At 43.0% G+C, this 25,321-nt stretch overlaps 1 protein-coding gene across 5 annotated transcripts; it reads right to left on the bottom strand.

The window, feature by feature from the left end:
* Nucleotides 1-824: 824 nt before the first annotated feature.
* On the bottom strand, nucleotides 825-25,076 carry STON1 (stonin 1). Of its 5 annotated transcripts, none has more exons than XM_069009364.1 (4): nucleotides 24,936-25,076; nucleotides 12,282-14,260; nucleotides 5,440-5,642; nucleotides 825-5,067 (listed from the first exon to the last, which is right to left on the bottom strand). In XM_069009364.1, the coding sequence occupies exons 2-4, from the start codon at nucleotides 14,209-14,211 to the stop codon at nucleotides 4,993-4,995; spliced, it is 2,208 nt and encodes a 735-aa protein (XP_068865465.1). In that variant the 5' UTR covers nucleotides 14,212-14,260; nucleotides 24,936-25,076; the 3' UTR covers nucleotides 825-4,992. The 5 variants fall into 5 exon arrangements, 3 of the variants coding, with proteins under 3 accessions (XP_068865465.1, XP_068865463.1, XP_068865464.1); XM_069009362.1 differs by lacking the exon at nucleotides 24,936-25,076 and adding an exon at nucleotides 24,205-24,676; XR_011149686.1 differs by lacking the exon at nucleotides 825-5,067 and adding an exon at nucleotides 7,243-8,896 and having other exon boundaries at nucleotides 5,559-5,642; nucleotides 24,936-25,017.
* Nucleotides 25,077-25,321: the final 245 nt, after the last annotated feature.

Genomic DNA, 25,321 nt, shown 5'->3' with positions numbered 1-25,321 from the left:
AAACAGTTGTCGCTGCGTTATATTCAAATATCCCAGAGAGACCAGAGGGAGCACTCAATAGGAAAAACCATGGCATTTTTTGGGTTAGCACAGCTATGAAAATACGGCAGAAAAGGGTCTGCCATAAACCATTGTGAGACCCCAAGCAGAGTGCTGCATCCAGCTCTGGGGCCCCCAACATAAGACAGACCCAGACCTGCTGCAGTGAGTCCAGAGGGTGCCCACAGAGATGCTCAGAGGGCTGGAGCCCTTCTCCCATGAAGACAGACAGAGAGAGCTGGGGTTGTTCAGCCTGGAAAAGAGAAAAGCTCCAGGGAGACCTTACAGCACCTTCCAGTACCCAAAGAGGGCTACAAAAAGCTGTTACAAGAGCAACTAGTGATAGGACACAGGGGAGTGGCTTTAAATTGAAAGAGGGCAGGTTTGGATTAGATGTTAGGAAAAAATTATTTACTGTGAGGGTGGTGAGGCACTGGCATAGGTTGCCCAGAGAAGCTGTGGATGCCACAACCCTGGAAGTGTTCATGGTTGGCTGGGACTTTCACAACCTGGTCCAGTGAAAATTGTCCCTACCCATGGCAGGGGGATTGGAACTGGATAATCTTCAAGGTCCCTTCCACCCCAAACCATTCCATGATAAATGTAATACAGTGCATCTCTGAGCTTTCTGCAACCAGCTTTATCTGAGGAGTGACATTCCCCACTCACAGACTAGAACTGTTCTTTCTAATGAGCTGCAATATCTGACGATCAAGATCAACTAGTTAACTACAGTAAATTCAAAACTAGCTCGATATATTTCTAGTGAGGGGACAAGAAACTGCTAGTTTGAAATACAACTTTATTTTTTTAATCAATATGCAATCTACAAAATGTTATTACAAGATTATCAGCATGATCTGTTTGTACTTATACTGACAAAAGACCCAAATAAAATTATAGTTTCCATTAGGAGTAACAGCACTGCTTCAGAGTTATCAAAATATTGCTAAGAACTACTAACTGCAGCACTTAGTTACTGTGTTAAGTAACAAAAAGACAAATAAATGCAAAATAGAAGTATGGACACCAATACTGCAGCTAAGAAGTCTGCCAAGCAAATAAAACACAACCAAAAGTAACATGTGAAAACATGTGTTCAGATGTAAAATACTTTTGGACAACTAATACAGAATCTAAAGGAAATCAAAGCAAGGCGCATAAGGATGACAGTAGCTTGGTATCAATGGAGTGCATCATCATCCTCATTTCTCGAGAGCTGCTACCCAGGGGCAACAGAACCATTGTTCCCAATCACTGCAAAGCTTCAGCTGTGACATCCAGTAACACCTCTTCTCCTATCCTTTGTGCTCTCTTCTGGTTGGAATAAGCAGGCATTTCAGGTTTCTTACTTACTATCATAAAAAATCATCTACAGACCATTACCACTAGTCCTTTCTTCTTCTTTTTTTTGCCTCTCTTTTATTCTTAGGGACTTTGATGCAGATCCCATTTTGTCAGTTAAAAGACTTCCATTGACTTCAATGGGTGTTTGAATCCAAAAACTACATCAAGTGCCATTTACCTGGAGTAATACAATTAGTATGAGAAAGATGAATGCAAAGATAAAGTTTGTCGGTTTCAGCAAGTACAACCCTTTGTAAGTAAGGCAAACATGCTATAAAAATAGTTGTTCTCATTGATTTCTGTTTTAAATATAACATATCCCAAAACCTGCTGGTCCTTTGTGAAGGAAACACAGATAATACCTAAATACTGCCCTGAAGTAAATGTTAGTGAAATGTCAGCATCTTAAGTGACCCAGACAGTTGGAAGCATTTCAGCAACTGCAGGCACTCGCTGCGGGAAGCAAGATCAGATACGTGTGAAACCCAGTTCCTCACATGATGTCAGTACCTCATGGGTTATTTAAAGCTCCAGTCCTTCTGCTAGCTGGACACTGAGCATCTCAACAGCTTATAGCAACTGTTCCTCATCTCCATTCCCCCCCCCCAAATTACAATTAGACTACCTGTAGACCAGATTCCTGAAGAATTCAGAGCCCATATGTTTGCTCACTATCAGCTGCTGTAACATTCAAGGAAAATGTTAGCAATGAGTCTTAAAGTTAAGACTTTATTCTTAAAGTTAAGAATATTTGTTTGGTAGGTTATGCTCAAGACAACATAGAAGAAAGGGGAAACCTGGGTGTTTCTGGTTTGACACGTCGCAAAAGAAGAGAAAGTTAGAATTTGATGGGGGGGAAAAAGTCAGATAACCCAAATTTTCTTTCATTAAGACTGCAGCGTATTTTTAAATATTCTGACATTAAGACATACAAACATTAGTGTGAGACTGAACAGGGCAATTATTCAACCTTAGGCTGCACTAATTGTCAAGTAATTGTCAAACCAAAAGCCATGTATTAAACAAAGTAACTTTCTTTCAGTGTAGCAGTATTTCTATGGAATTAATTCCCTGTGATCCTGATCCAATTCTGATTAAAGTGCATTGTGAGTCTTGCAAGCTTCAGATGAAAATCCAAGAGTTTGCAACACAGATAAAGCTGTAGCTTGACCTTTTTATGTTAATGAGTTCAGTAAGTCTGAATGAGCATTGGCACCATAACACCCTAATACAACTCTCTCGCAGGAATGGTGACTTGTAAGGTGGTCATTCATTATTTAAGCCACTTACTGCAAACAAGAGCTTGTATCTTGAAGGGTCAACACTACACAGGCTCCTTAAACACATCCTGAGACACAGCAGACACCTGAGAGCAGAAAAGCAGCCACTGCTTCTGCAGAACCTGTAACACCACTAGGTACCAATGCCCAGGAGGTGAGTGCTGTGAATGGAGATCCTAAGGTGAAAGAGAGGTGGAATGGATATATTCAGGTTCCTCCTTCTTAAGAACACAAAAATAGCGGCCAGCTGGGTGAGACAGGCTTTGGAGAGCAACCACTGTTAAGAGGTTTATTGAATTAGCTGTATTAATGCCAATCAAAACAAGTCAGCCTCAGACAAAGGAAACCACGGGTAATTGCAATGCATATTCTGCTTCCTCTACCTCACTGAGCAAAGAGGTCAATAAATATTGTAGCTGCAGTACAACCATGGCCTTCAGCAAACTGCAGAGCTTGCCATGTTGTCAAGTATTAACACTTTGCCCTGGTGCACACTGTGCCCCTTGGTTCAGCTGAGCAGAATATAAACCAAAATTATTAATAAAACATACCAAACATGACTTGAAGGTGCTAATGGCTTCTCAAGTCAAAACACAGACAGAGGATGCAACAGCTGAGACATATTTGGATCACTACTACAGTCCAACGCTTGCTTAGATTTATAACAATATAATCTGCTAATAAAAGGGATATATAGAGAAGCCCAAATACCATAATAGTCTATTTGGGGCTTTGGCAATGCAATGCCCATAAAAAACCTGCCCTCAGGACTTACTACAGAATCTATTACCCATTTCATTCCCAGCTTCCGGATGGGGGGAAAAGTTTATTGTGATGAACTAGGTTCATATTATGGCCTTCTGTTTCCTCAGACTGGTAATTTTCTCTGTGTATATCCCACATATTTCTACTTTTGGGGAATAACATTTATCTGTATTTCTACTCAGTGTTCATATAAACATTTACAAGCTCTACAAAATATAAAGTGAGGCAGTGCATTACTACATTTTTGTTCTCCAGTAATTTTTGTTTGAAGTAAGGATAATTTTAGGAAAACTGCAGCCCCCCAAAAAAAAAAAAAAAAGTATCTCGAGCATTGTTTTCATTTATCATATTTTTTCAAACCTGGAATTACAGCCTGCAGAAAATGACAAGGGGGATAATGGCTGAAGGGAAGTATTAGAGCCTTTCCCTAAAGGCCAACTGTTTGTTGAAAACACAGTTAACACACTGACATTAGTGATTAGTAGCTCAGGCTGCCTGAATGAAGCATCACAGCTTCATGTCTCCTGTGACAGTCCATTCCTGCATTATTTCCCCATGGAAAATGCCTTTAGAGCCAGTAGCACGAAAACATCTCCCTTCCCATGCATGTCTGAAAAGTTACTCAAAACCACAGCTCCTGCAGTTTCCATACCAACAGCTGGAACTTGCATCCTAAAGGAGACACCGAGCAAACAGCAGCAACCAGTCTTTTCTCCAGCTTGCGGGGGAAAACTTCTGCTGTAAATTCTCAAAGCCTCATCAGATGAAATAGGCCTGGACTGATTTACACTCTGAGAATCCACCCCTTATCTCACTTGCTACAGTAGTGAAAAAGAACTGTCTAATGCTGGCACAGAAACTTCAATCACATCTGCCATATGGTCTTTTTGCCCAACAGATTACTTAGAGTGAACCTATAAAGTGCTGAGGAGGAAACAGTTGCAGCCATGGAAAAATAAAGAATATTATTGCAGAGGACCCTTTTTCCCAATGAAATCACCCAGTTTCCAACTCATTAATTAAGGCTCTTGTTGAGAATATTATTTGGACTTGTTCTGTTCAGGTACTTCAAGGAGCACCAAAACAGGAGGGACTTTAGTTTTCAAACAGCACTAAAAAATTTAATTGGTCCTGCCAGACCTTACACAGGTGCTGGTCTGCACATACACACTCTGGCAGCTTTTATTACCAAATATTATGTGTCCAAGTGACATGAACCCTTTGATCAGTGCCATTAGGTTTCAATATGGAGTATGAGATCATTCCCAAGTTAAAGCTACACAACAGGAAAATAATATATTAGAATCAGTCAATGAAGTGCTCACATCCTGCAGCTCTGACAAGGAGACCTCATTCATCCCAGGACTCCCATGACAGGAAGTTTACTTGAATGCAGGCCAGTCAAATGAGTACTGATTTGCAGACTCAAACCCTTAAGCACTAAAAAAAATTCAATGACCATGTTTACCCTAGACTAGGTCACCGCGTTTCTTCTAACAATAGAATTTCCTATGTAAATTGATTCCTACTAATATCCTATAATGGTGCCTCTTGTCCTCTTTCATTGCATTAGGCAGTTACCAGCCTTATCTGGGTCTTCTCCATCAAGCCTAATCCACTTCTTTTCAATTTCAACCTGTAGGTAGAAAACAAAAAGCAGCAGGTAGAATTAGCAAATAACTGGACATTGAAAGTGTGAACGGCAGCAATGGCATGGAAAAAGCTTTGACACAAAATCAAAATATTTCCAGACCCAACAGATTTCAAAACCACTACTCCCAAAAACAGCTCAACTGAGAAAAAACAAAGCTGCATTCACAGTCCTATTTTTCATACTCATCTTTGATCAGACAAGGAATTATTATTTAATGATTCTTTTGCTCCAAGTCATTATCAAAAGTATGTGCAAGATGTGTTTAGAATACAAAGCACATCTGCTTTTCAAATACTGTATTGGGGAGCAGGAAGGAAGAAGAGAAAAACATGGAGAGCATAGCCCTGAGAATACCTGGCAATTGTAAAAAGCTTTCTGAACCACGTGTTTCTGGGGCTGCAGATCACTCTCTATGCCCAGGGACTTCACTTCTGTTCCTGAGGCACAGGTATCATGAACAACAAATTGGACAGTAGCAAATGGATACCAGTCAGATGGTATCTCCTGGTCTGACCCGAGTTCCAGTTTGTAAGACAGGCTGTGTGGATGATCCAAACCTTGGAAAAGAAAAAGAAAACCACCACACCATTAGTGAATTACCTTTTCTTTGTTTACAGTGTAAGGCTCATCTCCTAGCGAGAGAGTATAGTTTTACCTTTTATAAACAGAGCTGTTGTTATGATACAAGATTATTCTATCTATAAGCTTTTGCTACTTGGGCATAGGGTAGCCCCTTATTTATTTTTTGTCTGCTTCAGCACATTTTTCACAGTCAATTTTACAAATCAATTTACACAAGATTTACCAGATCCTTTCAGCTTCTCATTGGGAGAAAAATATTACAAACTTAGTGCTTTGTTGCTAAATTCAGACTATTTGATGGAATCTCAGTTTTCCCTTAAAAATGCATTTCTTACAGAAAAATAAAAGCTGGAAGGTCCCAGTGTGGCCAAGGCAGAGATACTGTGCCCTGCACCCAATAACCCCCTTTCCAGAGATGTCTGCTGTAGAAATTTTACTGCAGTGCTTATTTCAAGTACTACAGCTATCTTGTGTACCACCATTTATTACAGTATGTCCATAGCAGGGAGATAAAGGTGCAGCTCAGAGTGCTGCTCAAACAAGATACATCCCACCCGCCAGGATAAGGGCTACCTAGAGTCCCTATCTAGCTTGGAAAAGAACATACCCCATTTTTGCCAAAAAAAATGTATTGCTAAAGTAACTGTGATGTTATAAAGCAGAGTCATGAAGGATTTGTGCAGCATATTCTGAATTACTTTAATCATCCTAGGGATGATCCCAAGGATCACTTGCTTTAGCATTTCTTACACGGGACAATGACAAGGACAGGCACTTCTCCTGGAACAGCAAGGTGAAAGCCCGCTTCCCAAAGCAACTGGAGTCAGCAGACTCACCATGTGTGTGAAATCAGAATAACACAATTTAATATAATGAAAAAAATCCTCTCCAAATTCTTCAGGGCAAAACGAAGCAATTCTGCATTTCTCCTTCTCTCCAGGATTTTAATCATCAGCATAGACAACTATGTTTTGGCTGCAGGCAGGGGGGAAAAAAAAAAAAAAGCAGAGAAAGGATTGCCTGTGTTTTGTCAAAGGCAAGCCTGGCAGAATATATTTGGTTTTCATCCATTACACTGAATGGATTCTCAAAGTTCAGGAAAAAATGTCCCATTCTTTATGCACTGGCCTTCTCCAGTGACAGGAATCAATTTCGTATCCGAATGAAGGAAATACTGAAGATGGAGTTAACATAAACTGAGCTTTATCCACCCCATGGGAAAAATCATGGTAATATTCCACATCCACAGGCTCACAGGCATTCTGTATGGCAAAAATAAATAAAAAAGCTGCACCTCCATTGCTCCTAGGAGCCTTGGGCTGGGTGCCTGTCTGTGCTGCAGGTTTTGCCTGTAACATTACACACACCTCTGGGCACACCTCAGGAGAGGGTCCTGCAAGGCACCGGAGCACAAAGGTCCTCAATCTGCGAGGAGTGCCACGCCAGGGGCATGCAGCATGTGGTGACGTCTCAGGACAGTAACACAAAACACAGAGACCAGTAAAACTGCAACATCAGGGATTTTATTATGGAAATAGAGGAGGGAACAAAGTCAGAAATAAGGACTACAGCCACCTGCCAACATCTTGAGAATGAAGCTGCAGCAAGGAACAAGTGTGAGGAGATGGTGTTTCATCACTCATGCACCCAGGGACAGGCAGATCTCTGCATCTCTGTGACATGAGCCTTGTCCATGACCTGCTGCTGGTCACCTCTTGCTGTGTCCAAGCCCATTTCTCCTGCACTAATACTCTCTTAGTCCACAGTCCCTCTTCCAGACTGCCTGGACATGGTGGAATGAGCCTTTGTTGATGCAGGCCTCTCCATCCTTGAATCCTCCATCATCCCAGCAACAGGACACCACAAGGAACATCCTCTTCCAGAGCCACACTGCAAGATGTCATCCCATCCGAACTGTGGTCCTTTTGGCTCCCAGGACCTGCTCCCATCTCCCATGGTGATGCCAGGATGCAGCTTGACAACACACTCACTTGACCTGGTCTTTGTGCTGTTTGCTGGGTTGGGCTGCACAGGCTGAGCAGTGTCAGCCACAAGTGAAGCATCCTGGGGAGGACAGCAGGAATTGCAGCACCATGGCATGTCTTGGCCAGGAAAAAGGCACACTCTGCCTCTGGGGCAGTGGTTAATCAAGGATCTGAGGAAAAATGGTTTGTTGCTTGTAGTTCATTTGTGGTAGAAGGCAACCAGCATAGATCTAAAGGCTTTTGGAGATCAAATTCAGAATCTTCCTGGGGGTTTTTTGGAGGGGGAGGCCTATGAAGAAACAAACAGCAATGGGAATTGTCTAGTAAATTATTTTGTCTTCTGAGAAATGGAATCCAGAAGTAATCACTGCTTGGAATTTTCCTGGGCAGATGTCGGACGGTAAGTGTTGGATAATAGATGTCCACTTGAGTCCAGGCATAAATGGGCCATACCTCTTGGTCTGCTGCTGAAGGTTTTCCTACCAGACATGGCATAGTTGTGATTCTAGGACCATCTAGCCTTTAAAGAAACTTCTGGGTTTATATTTCAGCTGACCCACACCCATAAGGTGGTCTTGGTGTTGGGATAGAGTGAATTCTGGAGTGCTTCCTTTTCCTTAGGTTGTAACCTGCAATGGCAGAGACAGTAAGTTTGGGATTTGTATAAGGCTACTGCCTTGGGTCCTCTGGAGCAGCTTCCATTGGACCTTTTTGCCTATTCCTAAAACACAGGGTTCCTCCCAGCCCATCTGTCTCTTATACCAACACCAAGGTCAGAAGGAGGTACTCACCCCTTCACTTGTGGAGTTCTTCTGCCACTGCTGGGCTGTGCTGGGAGAGTAGAGCAATTTCTTCCCATTGGCTGTCAGATGACAAAGTGACTGACCAGCATTTTGGAAGACCGTGAATATCACCTTAGTTTTCACCTAAAACTGAGCAGTTCTTGTCATCTCTGCTCCATGAAACCACTGCTTCCCAGGCCTTGTGTTACACTGGAGTTAGAAGAAGAGAGGCTGTGTGTAGAAGATCCTTTTGCAAAAGAAACTGAAAAAGACAGGTGTTGGCCAGAAGGAGGGAAAAGGTGGTGCTGTAGAAAGACAAGTGGGTTGGAACAGGCACAGTGTACTAAGGTGACATATTCAGAGCCCTGACATTTTCAAGATGACATATTCAAGCCCAGCTATCCAGAATGTGGCCCATCAGGCACCATGGAGACATGACCACCTGGACTGATGAAATCAAACCTGAAAGGCAACCAGATAATTTGGGGACATAACTGAGCTTTTACTATCTGACTTATGAGACAGAAACCCTGCAGTTTAGGTGTCTATGCAACTTGTTAAGACTTCAGTGAATTGAGATATTTTAGTCTGCTTTAATCCGAATATCTGGTTCTTGTTTCCTAAAAGCATTCCAAATTCTTGCTCTTTCTCCAAAGAAAACCAACAAAAAAGCCACAACAAACAAACAAAAGATCAGTAAAACTATGGAACTAGATTCCAAATATAATTTAGCATTCATATAGCATTTCAAAAGCAATTAATAATCTAACTTTGCACTTATTAACACTGTTTAGCCCTATTTCACCTGTGTAAGTAGCATTCAAGCAACCTTGATCTGAGAAACACTCATGAAGCAAAGCAATTAAAGCCAAAATAATGTACTGGTTATCTTACTTATGCAATAATTCTATTTTTGCCAAAATAGGTCCAGTTCTAAAACTCTTATTTTGAACATGAAAACATAAACAATTACTAAGAACAGATTTACATTAGGGTTGTTAGAAGTTAATAACTCCTGCAGCTATGTCTAAATGGGTACATTTGTCCAACCTGCTGGGAGAGGTGCATAGGAAATAGAGGAGTAGGACAGTACCACCACCAAGCAGCAGTTCACAGTGGTGCCAGTGCCAGAAGAAGGTGGCTGGGCAGGGATGGAGCCCACCCGAAAAAGTCATGGCTTTGAGTTTCCACCCAGGCAGTTTAGAAAATAAGAAAAGCAGCATCTGGTGGTTGCTGGGAAACACATCACCTCCCAGAGCAGAGTCCATGCACAGATGCTAAAGGCAATAACAGGACTGCCAGCAGCCATAAGCTCCCCTAGCTCCAATTTGCTGTGTCATTTAGCCCCTGCTTCCTCAGTGTGGCTGCATGATGCAGAATGAAAGAAGAAATAATCAGCTGAAGAACTGTTGCTTAACACAACTGGCTCAAGGGTGGAGGTGTCCTAGCAGGAAGCACCACAGGGCTCAAATTTACACAGCAAGTGATTAAAGCACAGCAGTTTGCAGTTTAGTCTCTCCCCTGCTCCCTGGGAACTCCCTGGGAAGCAGCTGACACAGCTTCTCCACTGCAAAGTCTGGCCCCAGTACTGTGCTAAAATCGTAACATGTTCTGCGTTTCCTTACATGAAGCCCCAGTTTCACAAACATTATTTGTAGAAATTTCACTGGATCAGCCCTTCAAAGCCTATTGCTTTTTCCCTTTTCTTTTTTTTTTTTAATAATGTTAAAATTCAGACTCCAAATCCAACATTCATGTATCTGAATAGGCACAGGCAGCTTTTATTAGTCTGGTGTTTCTTGCAGCTCCTACTGACTTCACTTGGCCAGCACTTTTCCAAGAAAACACTTTAGTAGAATCCAGTGGATATTAACATATTTCAATGTCTATAAATGGAGCCACAATATAACTGTAGGCAACACCTCCTTCTCCCTTCCTTTTTTTTTTTTTTTTTAAGAAGCCTTGGACAAAGGCTTTTTGAAAGCAAAATCCTCGGCATATTTTTCTGCCTGCGGTAAACACATTATGAAAGTTTACATATTTCTATTAGTTTGACTGTCTCCAGACTTTTGGCATGCCTTGGGACAGCTCTATTTTTAAACTCTTAACTGTCTACAGAGCACTTGATAAAGAGGTTTAAAATTTAACTGGGCAGTATTACTACCAAAATGTTTTTTCAAATGCACGAACATTTCACAGAGACAAATGATTCTGCAGATCTCAGCTAGAGAAATTATTCAAATGTCAAAAGTTTAAGCTACTGATAGAAAATAATGTAAAGCTGTGGAATGCCTCAAAAAAAACCCCAATTCTTACTTTCAAATAAATTAAATCTGAAGTTAATTTTGCACATCAAATCTTCAGGTGAAAGAACTGCAGGGAATTTGGACAGCTTATAATCTTCCTTAAAATTACCTAAACTGCTGACTTGATTTTACAGAAGCAGACCTACATTAAATAGCAAAGAATACTAAAAACAGTCCTGTAAGCCTTGGGAAAACACATGGATCACAGCAACACGGTGCAAATCTCTGAAACCTGGAGCACAGGACAGGAATTTTGAAGACCTGAAGAATCTCCTTCTGCCTTCTAGTTCTCCTACATCTCTCCATCAACTCCTCTGCCCTCCCTGTCCATTTTCCAGTCTCCCCAGCCCATGCCCTTATCTTCCCTCTGTCATCATTCTTCCCCCACCATTAGTCCTGGCTTAGTAGTAGAATACCTGAAAACAGGACTTAAGAAGATAAAATCTTTTCTGGACATTTTAAAGAGGCAGCTAGCCCAGACAGGATAATATAAGACTAGGACAACCCATATGTTAGTAACACACACTGACTCCCTTTTTAAAAGTACAGATTTTACAGATATTTTACATGAAATACAAAAAAAAGACAGGTGCCCTTGTCTTACACAGATCCCCAAAGCCTCAGGTACACATAATGCAAAGGATCAAGCAAAGGATCAAATGCCTTCACTCTACAAAACTCGAAGCAGGATACTGTATTCCTCAAGAATTTTATGCCTTTAGGAAAGTACCATGTCTTTAGAAAGGTACTGGTAAAATGACTAAAAACTGGAAATTTAAACCCAAATATTTATATTTTTCTTTTTCAAAAAGTCAAATTTTCTCCTTTAAATTAAGGTAAATTAACTACTTCCATGTGTTCAGTTAAAAACATAGCTGCTTTTGCTGCAATACAAGTTTTTAGTGAGGTACCACCACCAGAAAGAAATGGGAATAAAGTGGGAGGCATTTTTTGTCAGTGCAGTTTTTGCCCTGAATGTACAATCTCAATGCACAAACCCATGAAAGAGGTAATAGCCTTTGCAAAAGCACAGTTGCCTTCCTACGGCAAATTTAACCACAGCACCTTCTAGTTCTGTATCATACCTACCATTTCTTAAATGATGCTAGGAAGCCAAGACACAGCAGTGACAGCACCACCTTTCCTATTAGCTGTGTGATGTTGGGATATCATTTTACCAACCAACTTCTGCTTCCCATCCCACCCACTGCCCAGCTGGTACACAGGAAGCATAAACCCTTCCCTCATCAGCCTTACTACTACAGACTTGAGGTTTACTCAGAATGATCAGCTCCACTTCCATGATACTGCACACTTGAAATGACTGACAGTACATCTGCCTCCATCAAATAAATTACGAAAACATCATTTTAAAAAAAATCTGTAAGTCAGTAATCTCTTTTCCTAAAAGATTACTCCAGCTTCTACCAACAACATCCCACAGGTAAATCCCAAACCACGACAGCTGATGGAGGTACACAAGCATAAACCCAGTGAAGACATACACCCAAGCCCATCACTTTATAGCACAGATTATTTACTTGAATTTTTATCTGGAAGCCTGTCAATCTTCCACACCACGGCCCTGTAGGCACTCTCGTATTTTGCTGTTCCAACTGAGACTTGGATTACGGGATCAGATTCAACCTCATGCAAAGCCCCAAGGCATGCTCTCCTATTCATTTTTGCTTTTAGGGACTTTTGCCTTTGGAGGTTCATGGTCCAAAGTGCTTTGATCCACTGTGTGGGAACAGGAAAGCGTATCATAACATTTTCACAGTATTTCGCAGAGGGTGAACGTGTCAGGATCTGAGCAGTTGAAGACATGTTTATGAAAGCCTGAAGTTCAATGTAAGCCCCCTGAACCACCACTGCAGCCTTCACAGAAAAGGGAAGGTCTTGCCCGCTGTAGCGTGTCCTGAAACGCATCAGTTCCAGCCTGCAGGCATCCGGGGGTGTAAACTTAATAATCCGTGATTGCTCAAATTCCTGCTTTTTCACACAGTTATGGAAATGGCAGTCAAGAATATCGATCCACTTCCTCTCCTGCTCCTTCTCAAAGTAACGCTCGTCCCTCTTCTGGAGCTCCAGGTCGTTCAGGGTTAGAAAACACTCAGCACCACCATTCACAAAACACAGGCAGTAAATGTGTGTGATGACTGCACTTTCTACGAGTTTTCCTTCTGCCTTAGTGACTTTCCCCCAAAAGTTATCCACTATTTCCAGAGTCATTTCCTGCTCTTCATAATTCCTCTTTTGTCTGGAAACAGTAGGAAGCTTCATGAGCTCCTCCTCGACCGTCACGAGGAAATCGGTGAAGTCGTTATAATCTGTGGTGCCCAGCTTTAACATCTGCTCCACCTCCGGCTCATGGATCACCTCTACTTTGGGATGGTACCTCCTCTTCTCCGTGTAAGACACGCACTCGATCTTCACAGTGTGGATTTTTCCTGAGACATTGTAGCTCTCCAGTTTGGGTTCGGACAGCTTGCACTGCGGCTGCAGCTGGAATTCCTTGAAAGGTTTCTCCAGGCCCTTTTCGTAATACATCTGCAACACCCCTCCAGCCAGGACGCTCAGGTAAATAGGGCCCCACTGCCGAGATGACATCATGTTCTTCTTTTCAGGAATCCTCAGCATGAACGGCCACCCATCTGATTTCCGGCTCCTGAAAAGGCTGTGTGGGATGGTGGGGGAGAGCTTGTGCCATGCGTGGGTGCTGGAGATGGGTGGGTTTTCCACAGCCTCACAGTTGTCAGCTTGCAGATGTTCAAGCCTCTCACAGATGTAACTGAAGGAGCCCTGGTTAAGGCTCTTCTGATCATGACAAGTTTCTTTGTCTCTAGGATGGCACCCGCTCCTGTCGAGCACTTTGTCCTTCCTGTGCATGCTAACATTAGCTGGCAGCGTGGTAAGGGAGCACCCTTCCTTCCAAAAAGGACTGGAAAAAGCACAGTCACTGTGGAAGTACGGGAAGTGTCCTGGAGCCAGCTCCTCAGAGCTTCCTGGTGGGTTAGGGCTTCCTTCATCTGCTGATTTGGAGACCAAAGTCTTAACTGGATGGTCATCAGGTGAGGGGTTCAAAGGAAGGTTGCTTGGTTTCTGTGAGGCTAGGGATGAGCAAATCCCGGGGGATGGAGGAAGGTTAACATTTGTTGGCCATTCAGGGATGGGATAAAGCATGTGAACCCCAGACTTCGGAAAGCACAGATTTCCTGGGTAGTCTCTGGTAGGTGTAGTAAGTGGAGAGTTGCTGGGGGGTCCGGGACTTAGGTAGAAATCAACTACAGGAGATGAGAGTGGAGTGCTGCCTGTAGAGGATGACCTACTTGAAGACTCATGAACATTGGACAAGTTGAGCTTAAGACCATTTGCTTTGCAACTACTCTGATTATCAACCAACTTCTGAGGTGACTGGAAGAGTGGCTCGTCATCAAAGGTGACCCAGTTTGCTGGATTTGGGGAACACATCTTGTGGGAGAAACTTGAGGCACTTGCACACAGATCACCTGCAAGCCATCTATGAAGAAACAACAAACATGATTCAAATCAAACTCAAATCACACAAAGCTCAAATCTGCAAGCAGTTCACAAATCCAGTGTATTTTGTTTTACACATATAATCTGAGACAGCTGTGTAGAAACAGATAAACTGCCCATGAATCCCCATGGCTCTCACAGGTTGGGGATTGAAGGGAGTTCTAAGCTCTATGAGCTGTTCAGAGCACCTGATGTACAGACCCTCTCAATCAGAGAAAGCAGAATGCCCCACAGCAGTACAGCACTGCTTGAATAATACTTTGAGCTTCATACTATACAACGTAATACTATATAGCTTATGCATCATTTGGAATATGGACAGAGATTTTCCATACTGGGCATCTGCTCCTGGTGAGGTTTCCCCTCCTTCCCCCATCAAACAAAACAGCATTTTACTAAGAATGGTGTAGCTGTTTCCAAAAATAGAATCAGGAGGGGGAGAGGGGATTATTTTTTTGATGACAAGCTGTAGCAACTCAGTGCTGACAGCAAAGGTACACATGCAGCTGCCATCAGGGCAAAAACCTGGATGCCTGCCAGACCTGTGCAGGAATCTCTTCACATCAGTTCCTTCAACACAGGCTTACGCTCCTGGAGACTGGACATGTTACAAGGAAGCGCTGGGAAGGCATTAAAGTTATAAACAAGAAATTAACCCTAAGGATGAGCAGCACATTCCTGCTAGAGAGCAGACTGCAAGCCTCCAGTGCAGACAAAACGCTGACGAAACACAAGTCAAGGCCAAGTAACAACACTCACATCTGCCAAGCACTGAACTGGCTGGTGGCCTGGAAAAAGGACAGGTCTTTAAACCAATTAATAAACTACACTTCATCAAACAAAGTGTCTTTGGTAAAGGGCTCAGCTGGATCTCCTCAGAGCAGGGCTGCAAGCAGTAAATCATTAATCTTGCCTTCGTGGTTCTGAATTATGCACTGAAATTAAACGCTCATTGCATCCTTATGCAGGGCGTGTTGTCCCCAAAGTTCTTCCTCCCCATTGCTCCTGCCTGATGAGGGAGCAAGCAAAAAAATTGCCAATGCCTGAGGAGGAATTGAGTACAATGAAACACCAGGGGGTACATATAAACATCGCTCATTTGATAGAAAGTTACTCTTGTTCTGTCAGAACACATTCACATTTGCCTGAAAGCACAAGGAAGGCAGAGTTCATATAGACAAAAACCACCTGCATGTACATTACTCCATTAATTAAGATCAGCTAATGATGACTTAGAGCTCTTGCCCTTTGTGCACAGACAGCCACAGTCAGGCTGTTTAATTGCTACAGAATCACATAACCATAAAAGCCATTCTTTATCTGTAACATTCAGAGAACAGTCCACTTCTAGACATGCCACAGTTCAGCCAAGTGAAATCTTGTGCTACAAGTCTTTATTTTTACCATTTCTCCATTATTTCTGGGGCAGTTTGTAGCTGGTAAGAAAGTGCCATAAACCGTGGCACAGCCTGCTTACTCTGAGGGTGAGCAACTGAGAGCTGGCAACGGAGGAGGACTCTGGTCCTTCATTAGTTTTTGAACTCTCGACCTTTTTGTCCAGAAAATATTTGCACTATGCTAGTTATTTTATAAGCACCACTTAGAGAAAGAGAGAGAGAAAAGGAGCAAACAAGTACAAATTACTGTCATAGCTCAGACACACACAACTACCAGTGTATCCTTCACCCACACAATCACTTCATCATAATAAAGTGCAGCAATGGAAAGAAAAATCACAGCTATTTGCTCTCTGACTTGGTCATCATGTTTTCCTCCCATATCACACCCTTCTCCTCCTCTCCCTCTGGTTGCCACCATGGCTCTTTCAGCATTAATTACTTCTAGAGATGAAGTTTTGAAGTTTTCAGCCCTTTTTTCAAAGCCTCACTTGTTAAGGGCAGCTAATGGGATGCTAACTTGGGATGTGGCCTTTTCGTGGAACAGCCAGGACACTAGGGCAGCCTGGCAGACAAGAGAACATAAGGAAACAGCCTTAAAGGCTGCCATTAAAAACTCCTCTGGCATTTACAAGAGATAAGGGACAGCCAGAGAGAGAAAAAAAACATGACATGGATGGGAGAGAAGCCTTTCTCTGTGGAGGGACTCTGGGGATGATGCCACAACCCTCCAGTGCAGCCACAGCCATGCTCAAGGGGCAAATCACACAACACTGAGATACACCAGTGGAAAAGAAATCATAAAATCGGGTGTTTACAATAAAGAACACATTTGCAGGCTGTTTCCCTTTCTTGTTAGAAAGGGAGGTTTTCATCATCCTTTATTATTCCCAGATGTCTGGGGGTTTTTTTCCCTAACGTCTGTTACTATTCACTTTTTAAAATGCCATGCTGCAGATTATTTGGCAGGTTTTTTTCCCGTTACAAAACAAAAAGGTGTTTGAACTCCACCTGCCAAACATTTAACTTCAGTCAGTAAGTATCAATGAAGGAAACCACTTTCCCAGATGGAGCCCTCCTTTGCAGCCACAATACCCTCAGTGTACCTGTCAGAGGCTGCAGCTTTCTCCTCTTGTCGCTGTTGCAGTTACGTGGGAGTTTTTTAAAAGAAAAAAAAGATGCTGATGATAACAAAAACACACATGCAAGAAGTCTTGAAATAGATAGTGGTTCCCCTACTGTAACCCACTGATCCCCAAAACTGGACCACTAGGATTGGAGAAAAAAATAAGCCCAAACAGATTTTTACAAGCTGCTTGTATAACGTCATGCTAATAAAGGGAAACGCACCCTCTTGTGTGTTCAGGATAGCACCACTCATCTAGTATTGAAAAAAAAAAATAAGATCAGTCTAATGCTGCTTTACCTCACTTGTTCTCTGATTCTTTTACATCTGTACAATGCAATAAATAATGCTTTCAAGTTCTATTTTGTCCTAAACCGTGCTCCAAATTCCTTCTTAAGAACTGGGACCCTTTTCCTCGAAATTGAAATTAATTCAGGCTTCAAGATGGATGTGTTTTTTCTCCAAAAGGCAAAGGTCCCCCACGGGACCCCCATGAATGTAACCCAAATGCCTTGGGGAAAAGGAAAATGATACAAGATACCATTGATCACATGTTATGTGGCCTGTAACATTTAAATTACAAGCACGTGTGGTATCTTGTTCAGATATGAGGCAGGAAATACCATTTTTAGGATATTGAAACTGCCAATAAATAAAGCTGGCTGAAATAACAGTCGATCCTAGATGCATTAATTCCAGTGAACCCAAAAGTTGAAACTCATTTCAATTCATCCTCTTCTGCCTGAAAATAATCTTCCCATCTATCAGATTAACGCAGTCCCTCAGCATTTAATGAACAGTAGTTGCAGCTTAATTTCTTCATTTTAATACCTTGAAGATGGAAGAAAGAGAAATGCTATTCTATTATTAAGAGATTTCATAGGCTGTAGCTATCACTAGTTCCTCTGTTGTATCAAAAACCTGCAGCAAAAATACAGCTCAACTTCCGTGCCTTGCTGGGGAATATTGTTACCTCTTCCTACACTGAACACTAATAGTAACTCCCTACTCACTCTGAGGTGTAACTCAAGGTATTGGCATCGGTACTTTTAATCCAGATGCACCTGGGTCCTCAGCGAGCTGAGGATGCTGACATGTCCTCAGCAATGTCCCCACCATGCTGGCAGCACAGCCTTCTGTCACCTCCTTCACAGCAGCAGCACTGAACCTGCACAGGGCACAACTGAACCACTTGCACATCTCACTCTCAGGGGTCTCCCCTAAAATTTGGCACCAATTAAAACCCTCAAGCACATCCCCTTCTGTTCAAACACAAAGGTCCTCTTTTAAAATATTGGAGGAGCACGGGGTCAGCTAATGAGGAACATCAGGGAAACACCTCCCTTCTGCAAAGCATAAAGCAAGTAAATGCAGTGTTTAATAGACAGTGCTCACACTCGCAACACACAGAAAAGCATAATTCTATAAATACATTCCTTATTGCCTCTCTAGCTCCAGAGGCCATCGTGGCTTCAGAATTGTTGAGCTACACATCCTCTGAACAAATTCTCTTTTTAACACCCAAGCACGTACCTTATGTGTGCCACTTGTTCAGTGGGGTTTTATTGGGTAAACACCAGCCTCATTACTTGCTCCAAGCTCAAAAAAAACCCCCAGATTTATCTACACACAGTGTGACAAAAGAGTTAAATAATCCCTTCCAAATAAGCTGAGCTCTTCACATGAGCTGCTCTGTTTGTGGACAGTGCCTGGTCATTTTATTTCCACCCTTCCAGAAAAACTATGGACCCCATACACTGCTACACATCAATTTTATTTCCAGGAGCAAGGCTGTCTGTTGCATACAGGCCACATAGAAATTTAATGCAAAGCTCTGCATCCTGTGCACGCTGTGGTGAAGCTGTCCCATAACCACATCATCTGAGTTGTTACTGTTCCTGGTACAAACACCCAGACAATTCTTCAAGCATTTTGCCACAGAGTGTAGTAGGGAAGTACAAATTCTCTAAGTTTAAGCAATAAAGCACATATGGTATATAAAATACCTGAAATGTTCCTAAGCCCTTGTGATATCCAAGTAAAACATGGCTGATTTATCTCTGAGTTTTACAGCCATATTCTTTGTGTCACTGTTCTGGTTATTACTTAACTACAAAAAAAAACCATGAAGCACAACTTCTACATAAAATACTGCTTGATTTATAATGATTCGCCTCAAATTTTACTTTGCTACTACATGTGGCTGCACTTCTATTTAACTCTGCTTTTTCTATCCTAGATACACATAAAATAATTTATCCAGTCTATACTTCTGAAATAAACATAAGCAAAAGCCACAGCTGATGAGAAATACTAATTTCTTGGCATTTTCTTGTATTTGGGATATGGATTAAGCCTCCCTCTGCATTACTCATTTTAGAAAATAAGGAACTGGTGTAATAGTCAAAAATACACCAACTTCAAAGTGCAATGTGACCTTTTATTTACACTGCTCGCTCTCTGGGGCATAGGCACAGCTGGGAGAAGTTCAGAGCTTGCAGCTAATCTGTTTAATTTGGAATTCCTTACTCTCAGCCCTGAGAGTTGGAGGAATTAAAGCTTTCAGCTTTTGACAGTGTGCACGTCCCCAGAGCAAAGGCAGGCCCAGCTCTTGCACACACTTGTAGCTTGTTCCTGCCTCAGTCACAGGGGGGTTACAAATCAGGTGGTTGGTACTTGCAAAAATCGAGAAAATTGACATTTTTAAGGGCATCAACACATCACAGTTCCCAAGCAGAGACAACACTTACTTTCCTTGATAAAGGGTTGGGCAGAGGCTGAAATGCTCTCCCCTAGTGAGGATGATGTCACAGGGTTTGGGGTGAGGGGGACTCCCCACCACAAGGTCAGGGACTGATGGTGACAGCACTGCTGGTCCCTGCACACCAGGGGAGCATCCAGAGCACAGCCCAGCAGGGCTCCCACAGGCACAGCACGATGGAGGCCTGAGGAAATTCCAGCTCCTCTGCCTCTCAGAGTCACGCCTCACGCTTTAAAGGCTGTGAGCAGATACGAGATTCACACAGGAGGAAAAACCTATGGGAAGCTCCCAAATGGAAAATGAAAGAAAAGCCAGCCAGATTCACATCTCTGGTAACCATTCAAGCCTGCTCAGCTGCAGCTGAAATAGGTCTTCCCCAAAGAAGTAGCTCCTCTTGCTGACAACGGGAGGAGGTTGGATGATGGAGGCCTTCCAGTTTATGTGAAAATTTAGCACAGCTACTCAAAACAACTCCCATCTTTGCCACGAATAATCACTCGAATATGCACTGTAAAAAAACTCCTTTTCATGTCCAGATCCATTCTGGGAGACCTTCCCTAACACTCAGATGTGAAGTCATTCCAAAGCTGCCTCGAAAAGACAACAAAACATCATGCATGACTGGTCTTGTGTGTAACACCATCAGCTTCAACCACTCTTCCCATACACAGTGAGCTGTGATTCCCACACCCTCCCTCACCCCACTCCAGCACTCACATCACCATGGGTGAGTCACATCAGCCGTGTCCTTCACTATTTTCTTAGTGGGGAATGAAAATCAAGGCAGAAAAGCCTAGAGACATTTTAGTGGAAGTGTCTGTATGACTTTATGGAGACAAACCAAAGGTATTTCCTACAGGAACTGAGAGATTTTTTCAAATCACAGCCACACAGCCACCTGGGATCTACACTGCCATTCCTCTAAGGGATTTTTTCCAGAGCTTGTTATCAGGAACATAACTTTCAGAATGGGATAACATAAACTAAATAGAATAAACTAAAAATAATAATTTAAAATTAAAAAAAAAAAAAACTAAAATAGAGATCCCATTTAAGTGTCATTGGGAAAGATATTGGAATGGAGACCTGAAGCTGCAAAAAGCAGCAGAGGTCCTCTTACCCCACAGGCCACCTCTCTCACCTGAGGGGAACTATGAGGTTACTTGCAGCAGGTCCTGCACTACCTGCTGTGACTCAGCCCATACACAGACATTACAGAACACATGAACCAGCAAATATAACAGCATGGAGAAAGAAGTCAGGCAAAAATCAGCCTCCAGCTACGAAACATCCAAGGATCACAGGCTTGCAACAAGCACTTTCTAACATAAAAACCAGTTTTCCCAATCCACAGCTACATGTAACTATTTTGTTTCAGGAAGATGCAATAACATCTTACATCACACCACGAACTCTGCATAATTCTGGTACATAAGGAAGAGCCATATTTGGGTACACTTAGACCATGTTTGTTTTTCCTTTTAATGTAACCAAAGTGATAAAAACCACATTTATCTCTGGCATATCTGTCAGAACAGCAAACAGCAGTACTCAACACAAGCCTGAGCATCTTTCTTGGATACATCAGTTCTAACTTCTCAGTCAGTTCCTGCAGATGACACCCAGCAGAGCTCCATCCCGGATGTCCAGTGTTTTCCTGTTTACTGGGCAGATTCCCCATCTCAGAAGGTGACAGACTGTCCCAGGTCTCACAAACACACTGTCTAGGGGCACATTGTTCTCTGCATCTTTGGTCTGCAAGCTGGGAACGGAGAAGGCAGGACAGGGTGGACCCCTGCTCCTGCCCCATTAGCTGGCAAATGGGATGGTCAGGAAAATCCTCAGGAAGACACAGTCTGCTATCAAAGACAGTAGGAACACTTTTACCAGCTCAAATTAGAACTGGATTAAATCTTGAGCAAAATGGCTCTCTATGTTTTAGTGAACATCTTCTACAGAAGAAAGCTCATTTTTCCTGGAAGAAATAACAAAAAGCCTGATGAAATCCATATTAACTACTCAGTGTTTTTATTCTCTTCCTTTTTGGATAGCACAGTGCCTTCTAAGACACACCACTTGTGTGCAAGATGTGACTGCAAGGTGTGATGCAAGACATGATTGCATCTTCTCAAAGCAAATCAGTTACATGTAGCTGTATGTTACAAAAACTTCTTTGTTTTTTTAATCTTAGAAAGTGCTCACTGCAAACCTGTGACTCTTAAATATTTTTTAGCTGGAGATTGGTTTTTGATCTGCGCTGTTGCACTTAATTTCTTCCCACTGTCTGCATAGACAAGATAGGTAAATCATTTTTAGTTCACTTCACTGTGCACACGTGTGCTCCCGTCGTGTGTACAACACCCCTCCCCACAGGGCCCATTCACTGGGCTAGTCCTGCTTCATCCTCTGAATCTCATCCCTCTTCAGCATCACCACAGTGATGGCAGAACTCGCACTCCACAGGCAGATTTTGGACAGTGGGGATTCATGTAAACTGTTTATTGAAACCAGCTGACATTGTACTGTACAGAAAGTTTGTTGGGTTTTTTTCATTAAAAAAAAAATGCTCTGGCCTAGAAGAGACAGGAAAATAAATCTATTTTTATTTGCAGTACTTCTGCAGGTCACTAAGTTAATGGAATGTTACTGCATCTACTGAAGCAATTTTTAACTGTGTTTAGGAAACATGTTATTATTAGCAACACACGCACATCCCACAGAAGTGCTCTGGTCACGGCAGCTCTGCACAGGGCTCTGGCAAGCACTTTAACATCCCAAACCTCTCCCTCTCTTCTCCCCCTGGGCAGAGCCAGAGGTTTATAAAAGGCTAAGAAGCAGAAGAAATGGAGTTATGGGTGGCTGTCCCACTTCTGTAATAGCAACAGCTTTTTTTTTTTTTTTTTTTTTTTTTTTTAGGATTAAGCAGCCCTCTGGATTAAAAAAAAAAAAAAGCCTGAGTGCTTTGGCACACAGATCACATATCAAAATATTAAGCTGGCTGTGGTCAGAAAGAAGTTTAAGCCTGGTCCTCTGCTAGTGTTTACAGTGTCCAAGGGAAGGGAGGAATGAAATGCCACAAAGAATACATAGCACAGAAGAACACTTCAAAACCTTTGCCACTAATCTCAGAGTGAGTAATAAAAGGTAGGGATGCTAACAGAAATACTGTATTTAGCAAATTCACTGAACAACATAACAGTCCCCCATTTTTTTTAATTTAGGGGTTTTTTTAGTTTAGTTTAGTTTATTTAGTTTTAGGTTCTGAGTCAGATTTTATATCTGCCTTTAAAACTGCCTCATGTTTTAGTGCCCAACAAACACGTGGCAATACCTTCCTGGAGTCTAACCCATGACATAAGATTTGCAGAGCTCTTCTAAACATGAAAAGTACTGTCTGACAGCTGTCAGTAACAATTTCTGACAGAACAGCTCTCAACTCAGCTGTGGGATACTCCTCTTCTCCCTGCCTTAAAGCCTTACAGGAATACTAGCACTTAGGAGAAGGTGTGCCACTTGAATCCTTGTTTATCTGGATAAAAGTATTTTTAATAGCAACTGATGACAGTCATGTCAGAAAGCGTAATTCATAACACAGACACCAAAAAAAGCCTCTTTTGGGGTCCTCTCCAAAAGCCTTTTATGACAGACACGTGGGCAGCGTGGTTTTCTGAAGCAGAACACGTCAGCTTGTATTTATACCAATCAAAAACAAAAGAAAAGGAGTGGTGGACTAGAGGGACCTTGTTTACCCAAACACGAAGTCAAACACTGCCCAGGATAGTGCATCTCTGTTTGTGTAACTGGCTGCATTTCATGTTGGAGTTAATGCCCACACACAGATTAATTTACAAACCGACATTAATTTTCTTCTCAGAGATCAACAAGCTGGGCCATTAAGCTTACAAACAACTTTTAAAGTGATGGAAAAGAATACTTACTACATATTCACGAGGGAGAAGGAAAACAATCAAAACCGAGCATGAAGTAAGGACCTCGTGCCTGCCTTGGGGCAGGTTTTCCCAATGGTGTGATTTACAACTCCAGCATCAGGTAAATACAGTCTCTGGCCACAGTCCCTGTTGTACAAATTCCTCCTAAGCTCAGCCACAACTGCTTACAGAGCGCAGTGCTAAGTTCTCCTCCAGTCACACACAGAGGCGAGAAGGCAGCTAATCTTTCCTCACAGCATTTCCTCCCAGTGCACAAAATCAGACAACATAAAGTGCTGTCTTCAGCTACTGCTTTTTCTTCTTTCACAGCTACAGAAGAGTCTCAGTCTCAGCGAGTTAACACCAAAATGAACAGTTCACGTCTAAAAGCCTCAGGCTCCAAAACTTCTGCTCCCTCCTCTCCAGTCAGTCATTACCACTCTCCCAAAAAAAAGCTAAGTCCTGTTTGCAGAGAAATCACTCAGGGTTTCTCCACCTCACAGAAAAAACACTGGGGAAGCATTGAGTTGTGTAACTTTCACTTGGGTCCATAGAACAGCTTAGTCAGCAGTTTGCTCAGCACACTCATTTGCCGCAAGTATCTGAGCAGCTACACCTTTAAAAAAACCTCACTGCCAAGCCCCCCTTCAGTGAGCACTTACCCAAAACCAGAAAGTGAATTCTTTCTACATTTTTTTTTTTCTCACTTACGCTATCCTTGAAACTCCATCCCCGGCGTCTGCACTAGGGGTGCATATGGTCAGTGCCGTCTAATCATTCCAGCCCTGTGCAGCACATCCTCCCGCATCCGCTCCGGCTGTTTTTCCAAAGCCCTTAGCCCCGGCTGGATTCATGGGAGAGATTTCTGCAGCAGCGGTTTCGAACACCGTGACCCTACGCGCATACTTTAACATCATCAGCCGAACCACTAGAAAACGTGAGAAAGGCTCCAGGAATTCAATTCACTTCGAGTATTAAATAAAAACACTCCTCGCTTGCCCCAGTCTCCTCCCTAACAAGGCAAAAGTCATGGGAATGTGATCCCGTAGGATGCCCGGCACCCAAAGCCGCCCGATTTCCGCCGTGATTCAAAGCCCCGGGTACCCCTGGGCAAAGGGAAGAGAGGGAAAGAGGGAAGGAAAGGAAAGGAAATGGGAGGAGGAAAGAAAATGAGAAAAAAAAAAAAAAGAGGGGGAAAAAAGGAAATTAAAAAAAGAAAAAGGAGCCAAGTATTTATGTTAACTGTATCATGTTCGTAAACCAAAACAAAAGAGCCCCATCCACCGGCCCGTTTCAAGCCAGAACTTCGTGGCTGCGCCTCAACTACCCGGAAAATTCCACTTGGGACGGACCCTCCCCCGTGCCCCGCTCCTCTGGCGCTGCTCCCCCGGGGCAAAGCCGGCCCGTGCCCGCTCCATACCCGCTCCATACCCGCTCCTTACCCGCTCCGGTGCCGCCAGGGCCCGCCCGCCGCCGGGAGCGGGGCAGCAGCAGCAGCAGCAGCGCCGGGCCGGGGGCGGCGGCCGGGACGAGCCCCGCCCAGCGCATCCCGCGGGAGCAGCGCCCGGCACGAGGCAGGGGAGCCCGAGGGGAGCCGGCACGGGCAAAGGTGCTCCGGGGGTAGGAGATCCTCCGAGGACGTGCAGCACGAGGCTTGGAGAATGTCTTAATTACGCGCAGGTTTATACAGTTGTGTTATCTTAAGTGATAGAAAGTCCTTGATATCCATTCCCCTCTGCACGCACCTACCAGAGGTGGCACGGTACCGTGCAGAAAGACTGCTCCCGAAAGGCCAGAGCACACAGATAGAATGGGGAGGATGAAGAGG

Source organism: Aphelocoma coerulescens, chromosome 3 (assembly GCF_041296385.1).
Source record: "Aphelocoma coerulescens isolate FSJ_1873_10779 chromosome 3, UR_Acoe_1.0, whole genome shotgun sequence".
NCBI classification, from domain to species: domain Eukaryota; kingdom Metazoa; phylum Chordata; class Aves; order Passeriformes; family Corvidae; genus Aphelocoma; species Aphelocoma coerulescens.
Note: the sequence above shows the minus strand (reverse complement) of the source record. Positions and strands in the feature narration are given on the sequence as shown.

Coding starts and splice junctions, on each gene's coding strand:
- STON1 (XM_069009364.1), bottom strand. CDS start 14,211: ATGTGTTCCCCAAATCCAGCAAACTGGGTCACCTTTGATGACGAGCCA. Junction 5,643..12,281: donor GCTTCCAGATAAAAATTCAA/GTAAATAATCTG, acceptor TTCTTTTCCAAG/GTTTGGATCATCCACACAGC. Junction 5,068..5,439: donor AAGCTTTTTACAATTGCCAG/GTATTCTCAGGG, acceptor TTCTACCTACAG/GTTGAAATTGAAAAGAAGTG.